This window comes from Sphaeroforma arctica (assembly GCF_001186125.1).
Source record: "Sphaeroforma arctica JP610 unplaced genomic scaffold supercont1.1480, whole genome shotgun sequence".
NCBI lineage: Eukaryota > Ichthyosporea > Ichthyophonida > Sphaeroforma > Sphaeroforma arctica.
The window spans coordinates 5,794-14,567 of record NW_014039078.1 but is presented as its reverse complement, the minus strand read 5'-3'; the positions used below and the strand labels follow the sequence as shown (position 1 = coordinate 14,567).

The following is an 8,774-nucleotide window of genomic DNA, read 5'->3' as shown; positions in this document are numbered from 1 at the left end:
ACTACTACGTACTATATATATATATATATATATATATATATATATATATATGTATATGTATATATATATATATGTGTGTGTATATATATATCCGTATATATATCAATATGCATACAAGTATATATCCGCTGTGCTATAGCCCGCGACTTTTGCAATACTATTAAAACACGTATAATTTGTGCACACACAGTCACATATTGATAATGAGTCGCTAAGCCCCATACACTGCATCTATGTACATGTCAGGTCTATGCGTTGCAATCATCTTGTATGAATAGTATGTGTATGGGGCGTGTTGCCGCTGTTCGCATAGTCTGATGCACACGTCATATCAGCCATTCGACTCACTATCTCGTCTATTGTTACCCGCAGCGTATGCCACCATTTCACTAAACTGATGGGCAACGAGGGGTATAAAGGCAAGGTACGCATTGACAACGAGAACAAATTGCTTTCTATCACCGCTGAGCCCCGAGCAAAGGAAAATCCGGTATGTAAACAGACCATTGATGTACGTGCTTACACTTGTGTATGGCTGCTTGACTGGTTAAGCTATGTACAGAAGGTAAACGTAGTGGGCAGGCAGTACATGGCTACTTTTGCGTGCAGTCAGTGTAAGACAATCTGTGTGTGCAATCGGCACTTGTATGGGTGAGGCCACAATATATACTTACTCGCTTGTGTCTCAGTCAACCCTTGTATATTTCATATGTGATTAGGACGCGAATGCGACACACTCATTGCACGAGTGTCTGTGTACATATCGATGCAGAAATCGTGGGTTTATCTACCACACCAATGTCATGTGTACACTCCGATAACATGCTCCCAATTGCATTGCTCAATTGTGTGTAAAGTTGTACCACATTCAGTGTACTCGGATGTGATCAATTGTGCACTGCTTGTACCTGATGGTATATCCGATCATTGCACTGTGATGCAAGTAATTCATATCACAAATCCAAGCCCCGCTTCAGGACACAAATTTGTATCGCTCAGACTTTGACACAGCCTTAAATCATCCGTAGTGCACGGATGTGCGTCCAAATTAATCACTGCTTAACTATACTGGTACATCCATTAAACAACAAATTCTCATGCATTGTACTGAAGTGATGCATCGTTTAAATCATGCAAATCTATCCGCATCCAATTGTTTACGAAGGACCACAAAAACGCTCTCGGGCGGCAAGTGATGCATTGTTTAACTTAAGCAAATCTATTCACACGCAAATTATTTTTTGACCCATTTTCCGCCACACTACACCACACCTAACCCACAGAACGGACGAAGGACCACAAAAACGCTCTCTGGCGGCGAGCGATCCTTCTCGTTAGTGTGCTTTCTCATAGCCATCTGGAATGCCATGGATTGTCCCTTCCGTGCCTTGGATGAGTTCGATGTGTATATGGACATGTACAACCGGAAGTTGTCGTTGAGATTGCTCACAAAACTTGCCATTGGATTGAAGAACCGACAGTTCCTGTTCATTTCACCACAAAATATGGAGTGAGTTGGATTGTATTCTCTTTTATATCTGTATAGTGTGTTGTGAAACATATAGAATATGTAAAACAATGAGTTTTGGTTTCTGCAGAAAAAATCTGTAACCTCTTTTGATGTACTGGATTTACCAAATGTACTAAAAACAATCCGCGTTTTGCTGTTTAGATACAAAAGACTATTTCTGTAATTTGTATTGCTGTGCAATTATGCGCTTCACAACTATCATCCGAGTCCGTCACCGTACCACTGAGATAGGGTTTTTCCAATTATCGGTGTAACTTGATGTACCTAAAGTTCTGTTCTTTTACATAGAATTCTCTGTCCAGCTTGGGTGTTGCTGGTTTTAGTTCAAGCCATATAATTACCTGTGCAGCGCGAGGTCTCGCCGAGCAACACAAATATCAATTCAGTACTATCCACCTGTCATGTAACGGTGAAAGCATTGCAATGGAATGGTTGGTGTGTGTAACTTCGATTTACGTCCTAGTTCTCATTGGTCGTAAAATGTATCCCGAAACCTAACAGACTCTCCTCGTTTTACTTCCATCCACTCTCCCTTGCACAGTGGTTTGGTGGAGGGACCGAATGTGCGGATACATCGAATGATAGATCCTGAACGCGATCAGCAACGCTTACCCTTTGTACCTGCACACTATGTGCGTGAGTGATGTCCGTCACACGTTTGAGTGGTATTTTTCGCCATTCAGCACACAGCAGCAGTAATCTGCGGTTCAGCTATTGACGAATATCAGCAGCGATTGATTTATGACGCTATATGCATTACATACATGTATCATGAATAGGTGAATATATTCACTCATTTCAGTGAAATCGCTCACTACTCAGAGATTGACAAAGACCAAGGCGACCTATAGTAAATAAATCCAGAACAATAACTCAAGCACTTCCACGGTATATCCTTGTCTTTGACCGGTAAAAAGCCCAGTATTTTTCGGATTTACATGTGTACTACGAATCTTGCCATTTGTTCACAACCAAGTGTGTATATATTATGTTTTTGAAATCATAGTTCGAGGAGCAACCATCTGCCCAGCTGCGTTATCTTAACCAGCGCATCGATCCACTTGATGCAACTCTAGTGTGATTAGAGCCGATATCGGTTTTGTATGGCATAATGACTCTATATTCGAGAAAGAGAGAATAATTCTCGGCATATTTCGAATGTACATTACTTTTCAAGAAACAATCGGGCATTCAGAGTCAATTCGAACCACACAAAAAGTGACATCCTTCGGTGTTGTATTGTTATTGTTTGTTATTGTACCCATTCGTCACAGAAAGAACTTTAACACAAGCAAAGTTAAGCCGACCCAAAGCTGAACTGTAAAGTCAACTTAGTCTGCTCATGTATTCAAGTCTATTTGGAAGTCAACTATCTAATTAGTTTATTCAGTTCAGTGTAATCGTATGGTTCACTGCTGTATTTTGAAGTCGTGGCGGTTGTAGTAGTCGTATTTACATTTTTTTACTCGATTCCGGAGGAGGCGAAGCTGGAAGCAACGACCCTCTAGTTGGCTCTAACGGTTAACCCGCGTAAATGTTCCGACGGTTCTACTTTCGAGTGGCAAATTTTTGTGTTCGATTTATAGCAGAAAGCTACGGTTTTGGAAAATGAGGTTGAAATATTACTTTTGTTCAGATTTTTTTACCTCCAAAATACTACATAGTCAAAAATGGCTAAATTAGAGCAGAACGAGGACATATCGGTCAAAAATTAGGTCCAAACTAATCGGTTCTGGTAGTCTGGTACTTGATTATAGTTATCCAGAATGTCCCAGTGACCCAGTCACTGTGACTGGATATCGGTCAATAATTAGGTCCAAACTAATCGGGTCTGGTAGACTGGTACTCGAATAGAGTTATCCAGAATGTCCCAGTGACGCAGTCTCACTGTGACTGGCGTCTGTGGGGCCGTATAGTTTAGGCTATGCAACTTGCAACTTGCAACGTCCTCGAGTCAAAGTGCACAACTCACAGGAGTGTGAACTTGTGAAGTTGTGGACTTACTGATGACTGAACTGTGAACATATATCCAGAGAGATCGATATTGATTTTGACTCTCTGACTCTAAGTCTCTGGCTCTCTGCATTCAAAACCTATGGCATTTCTTTGGAGTCGGTTTTGGTTGGATAGAAGAAAAACTCGGCACTTTTTTAAGCCACTTAAATTTAAAATCAGTAATGTCAGCGTCTCTGTCGACTCTTCGAACGTCGGGGCACGCGAATGAGTAATGACTGAATTAAACGTACTCACAAAGTGACAAAACAGTATTTGTTAAAAAAATACGTTGTTTCAACAAGAATCACCGAATCAGCAGACGCCAACAATGCTGTCGATGATGTGAGATTAAAAGTCTGCCACTCTGCGTCCTGCGACCTGCGACCTGCGTGTGTCTGAAGTCTGAACTCTGAACCGAAACTCTCGAGTCTTGACTCTACAGTCTACACCCGTCTCTACAGTCTACTGTCGACACTCTACAGTCTACTCTACACTCTACACCCTGCAGTTTACTGATGACTGACCTGTACAGTGAATAGTCACAGTGTGCACATTCGATGCACAGTTGCACACTCTACACTCTAAACCTACAGTTGGTAGATTTGAGCTGCACTACACTACACTTTATAGTCTACACTGACCACTGTGCACTGTACTATGTACAGTCTGCACTCTGCTCTCTCAGAGAGGGAGAGAGTACTGCTTGCTATGTACATGTTTCGTTCAATACTGAACACTGATGCATTCGGCGGATCTGTAACATTATACTAAAGAAACTGGGGCGTGATTGAATAGGTATCTAGTTGCTCTCTAATATAATATTTACTATCTCTCTCTAGTTCTATTAGGACTAGTAGTAGACGTAGTGAGATAGTTACTTCTCTGTACTCTCTCTAGAGAGAGAGTGTGTGTGTGTGTAGTTATGCACTAGCAGCTAGTAGAGACTGCTAGAGTGCTACTATTCTCTAGTAGTAGTGGTGAATAGAATGCAAATACAACTTTTGTTAGACGTACGTAGTACGTGGTAACGTAGGAATCGGTAGGGTCACTGTATCACCTTTTTTTTTCATATAAAAAAACTATACCATACATATGATATCAGTACATTATTGTACTGTAACTATTGGACTTAGTCCAAGAGACAGAGAGTCACTTTAGTGTTTAGAGTTTTAGTATGATCAGGACCCGGATCGGTCGTACAACAGTATGAGACAAATATAAGTGCTAGGCTGCCAGATTGGACTTTTACAGCCTTAAGCCCTTAACTCTTTTTCTTCTTAAACCATATTTTTGCACGTCTTAGTGGCTACTCTCGATGAGGAAACGGAGTAACAAAGTACTCTTGTGACAAGTTGTGAGTCGGCTCTCCTTGTTGTGTGAAAATCTCAAAATCAAAATAGGGCGCTCTATTAAAAATATTTTTCCGAAATAAATAGTCATACATATTCTAATTTTGTTTTGAAAACAATGCGTCGAAAGTTCATCAGTCGTCACTCGTCACCGTCAGTGGTCAACTGGTTAACACGACACAGTCGACACAGTGTGTAAAAAGTTAAAAAATTCTAAAAATAAATAGTAATAAAAGAATATGTACTGGGTATACCGGTTAACCGGTATAGGCGGTAGTCATATAATATAGTACAGTAGTATTCACCCTTTTTTTTAAAGTTAAAACTATAGTGCACTAAGGGCAGTTGCTGCACTTGTCTGATTGTCATCAGTTGCCACTCCTTGTCAGTCTTGGTCATATCGAAGACTCAAAGGTGTTCGTTCGAACATCGAAAAGGAGCATTCTATGTATGTACATACCACAAGGGCCAAGGCACAAATGCAATAAACATTGTTCAGTTTCATATATATGAGCGGAAACTTTGCATATTCTTACATCACAACACAACACAACACAACACACTTCAACACACTTCATCACACCTCTGCTAGAAGATAAAATGAGTGTCACTTATAATGAACCTGTACCTGAGGTAGCAACGCGACTGACATTCCAATGTAATTTAGCTAAACGGGTAGCAATTGACGTTGGTGCAGCTTTAGCGGCTGCCTTCTGTGTGTCACCTATAATAACCATAGTAGATCGATCGATCATTATGAATGCATCCGGTGCACAGAAGCTAGGTAGTGCCCTTGTAGGCGGTGTGAAGCAGCTCACATTTACTCCCACTTCCTTCATCAGAGGTTTGGACTTCAGGCTTATATGGGGTCTATACACAGCCACTTATGTAGTTGCCAACGTCGTCGACACGGTGAGTGAGCTCAACAAGAAAGACTCAGCTATGCCTAAATTCGTAGTCACTACAGCAGTTAATGGGTCTCTGTGCATAGCCAAGGACAGAGCGTTCACGCGCATGTTCGGTACTATCGCCCCCACCTCTCTACCAATAGGCTCGTATGGTCTGTTCGCCGTACGTGATATGGCTACTATTGGCGCTTCCTTCTCTCTACCTGTCAAAGTGGCTGATCACATGCATGATGAGTATGGGTATGATCGGAAACGAGCTCTCTTTGCGGCTCAGTTACTGTGCCCAATGGCTGTTCAACTGGTGTCCACGCCAATGCATCTACTTGGATTGGACTTGTACAACAACAAGACGGCCACAACATCGCAACGTGCTTCGTTCGTCGGGAGAGAATATCTGAAAAGTACTGCCGCTAGGATTTCTCGTATCGGTATGTCCAGGTTTTTCGTTAGTATCTTTATTTTTTATACACGTGGACTTGTTTCACGTGAGACATTGGTACAATTTACTCCAAATCTATTCGTATACATGTGTGCTAAACAACGCAGCTTCTATCTTATGTATACTAGACAACGTAGCTTGGTAGTTAAATGTGTATATACAAAATCATTAGTATTCGCTGTCCTTAACTATACTTCGAATCTATTTGTACTCGTATTGGCAAGAAAAGGATAAGAACGTATACATATACCCATACATTCAGGTATGTTCTGAGGGGCATTTACTTATCATTTGGGGCAGTCGCGTGTGCTTGCTTGTATACGGCTATACATTTGATATATTCACCCGCAACGAGTTGTTTATATTATTGCATAATTAGTTTTAGGGTTCGAAATATATGTTTTATGAATTGATGCATGTATTCGTATGAGTATACATATATATATATTATATATGTTTCTTAGGGAATACAAGGCTATAAGGTTGTCATTATCAATCCGATTGATTTAGGCATTTTGACCGCCCAGAGTATGCTTTCATCAAGAGTTCATGTTCAGTAACAAGCATGAAAGCTCTCGACATGATTCAATGTACCGTTTTTCAATTACTCATATGATATGCTCTACTGTGCTCTCTGTGTTATTACAGCACCGGCGTTCGGTATTGGAGGAATATCCAACCGACACTTCCGCGAGAGCACTATTAGAAAACTTCAATAAGGGATACATAGATATCTAAAAAGAGAGGTAACGACTTCCTGTTGATGGTATTGTATACTTCAAGTGAGGTGTTCCATAACCTATAGTCAGAAGCCATAATAACGCTATCATACAATGATCTGGTTGTATTAATGCACTGCCAACCAAGCGAATATTGCTACACTTTTCGCCTACAACTGGCCCCGCATGCCTTGACCCAACCTATCCACGATTGAACAAATCGCTGGTAGATTGCACATCCAGATGTGCGACTCAAATAAAGGGAGCTGTCAGTGTAAGTAGTAAAAGTATAGAAGCAATCCCGTAGGCCCATACTCAAGGTGGTTAGGGTATAGTATGTTATCACAATCGAACATAATACAGACATAGCAAGGGCTGCTATGATTGTATATTGTTCGTTATGTGCACTACAGTGCTTTGGAAATTATTGGGCCACTCTCTGTGTAGCTACTGTGTGTGTATGTATGCTAGATGCATTCATGCTCTCCGGTAGCTAATTGGACTATCAAAATAAATACACTGAAGTATACACACTCGAATCTCAGACTGTGCAACATTCTATTGCCGTCTATAGCCTTTTTTTTAGTACATCGACACATGAATGCAGGCAGTCCATTTAAAGTGCCCGTATGTGCAGATGGACTGTGAATAATTCACGCATATCCCTCTAAAAGTATATCATCACCAATACGTTTCACCCTAGACTCGGAGCTGGCAGAGGCAATTTCGGGGTAGACTAAAGAACTGGTGGGCACGCTTGCAATGTGAGGTAAGCAGATCAACTGAAGGGAAATTCAGGCATAGTGCTCCACATCGCCACGAATTGTACGGATGAAAAGGTCTTACCATACGTATGTAAATATATATATATATATATATATATACGTGTGTGTGTGTGTGTATTTTCGCAAGTATACATATATATAAATGTATATATATATATATGTGTGTGTATGTATATATATATCTATACATATATAGATATACTATACGGGAATATGTATATATATTGGTGTTTGTGTATTGTATGCCATGTTTGTATGTTTGTATGTGTATATAGATATATATCTATATTTCTATTTATCTATATATGTATGTATGTATGTATTTATGTATGTATAAGTATATATATGTATATATCTATGTATCTATATATATTTATATATATATGTAAGTGCATATATGAATATATATATACATAGTATATAATTTATATCGATATATATATATATTTATATCTGTATAAATTAATATATATATATATATTTATGTGTGTGTGTGTGTATATGTATATATATATATATATATGTCCGCACATATATTATATTTGTATGTATGTATGTATTTATCTATGTATGTACCTATGTCTATATATACGAATACATATAGATATATAGACATGTAAAAATATGTCCATACAAACATACATACATGCTTACGTATATGTATTTAATATTATATTGATGTATATATATACATATATATATATATTATTATTAACATACATACAGACATATACTATAGACATACATACATGCATGCATACAAAAAAACAACTATACAAATATGTCTATATAAAAATATATATATGTATATATGCAAGTATGTATGTATGTATATATTTAAGTATATTTGTATACGTGTGTGTGTGCATATATATGGATATGGATATGTATATGTATTCAAATATATATATATATATATATATATATATATGCATGTATGCATACTATATTATATATGCATGTACATATGTAAATATATGTAAATATTGATATGAATATATATATATATAGATATACATCCATACATACATATACATCCATACATACA

The 8,774-nt window shown here is 38.6% G+C and overlaps 2 protein-coding genes across 2 annotated transcripts; both read left to right on the top strand.

Moving 5' to 3' along the window:
- The first annotated feature begins 337 nt into the window (after positions 1–337).
- SARC_10997 (hypothetical protein) lies at positions 338–2,411 on the top strand. The gene is made up of 3 exons (XM_014294933.1): positions 338–490; positions 1,284–1,510; positions 2,073–2,411. The coding sequence occupies exons 1-3, from the start codon at positions 398–400 to the stop codon at positions 2,173–2,175; spliced, it is 423 nt and encodes a 140-aa protein (XP_014150408.1). The 5' UTR covers positions 338–397; the 3' UTR covers positions 2,176–2,411.
- A 2,820-nt stretch (positions 2,412–5,231) lies between these two features.
- Positions 5,232–7,478, top strand: SARC_10996 (hypothetical protein). The gene is made up of 2 exons (XM_014294932.1): positions 5,232–6,211; positions 6,871–7,478. Exons 1-2 carry the CDS (start codon positions 5,476–5,478, stop codon positions 6,939–6,941), a joined length of 807 nt encoding a protein of 268 aa, XP_014150407.1. The 5' UTR covers positions 5,232–5,475; the 3' UTR covers positions 6,942–7,478.
- Positions 7,479–8,774: the final 1,296 nt, after the last annotated feature.

What these genes read in the sequence shown, in the direction of transcription:
- SARC_10996 (XM_014294932.1), top strand. Translation starts at nt 5,476, where the DNA reads ATGAGTGTCACTTATAATGAACCTGTACCTGAGGTAGCAACGCGACTG. An exon ending in CGCTAGGATTTCTCGTATCG is followed by an intron (nt 6,212 to 6,870) that starts GTATGTCCAGGT and finishes GTGTTATTACAG; the next exon opens with CACCGGCGTTCGGTATTGGA.
- SARC_10997 (XM_014294933.1), top strand. Translation starts at nt 398, where the DNA reads ATGGGCAACGAGGGGTATAAAGGCAAGGTACGCATTGACAACGAGAAC. An exon ending in CCCGAGCAAAGGAAAATCCG is followed by an intron (nt 491 to 1,283) that starts GTATGTAAACAG and finishes CCTAACCCACAG; the next exon opens with AACGGACGAAGGACCACAAA. An exon ending in ATTTCACCACAAAATATGGA is followed by an intron (nt 1,511 to 2,072) that starts GTGAGTTGGATT and finishes TCCCTTGCACAG; the next exon opens with TGGTTTGGTGGAGGGACCGA.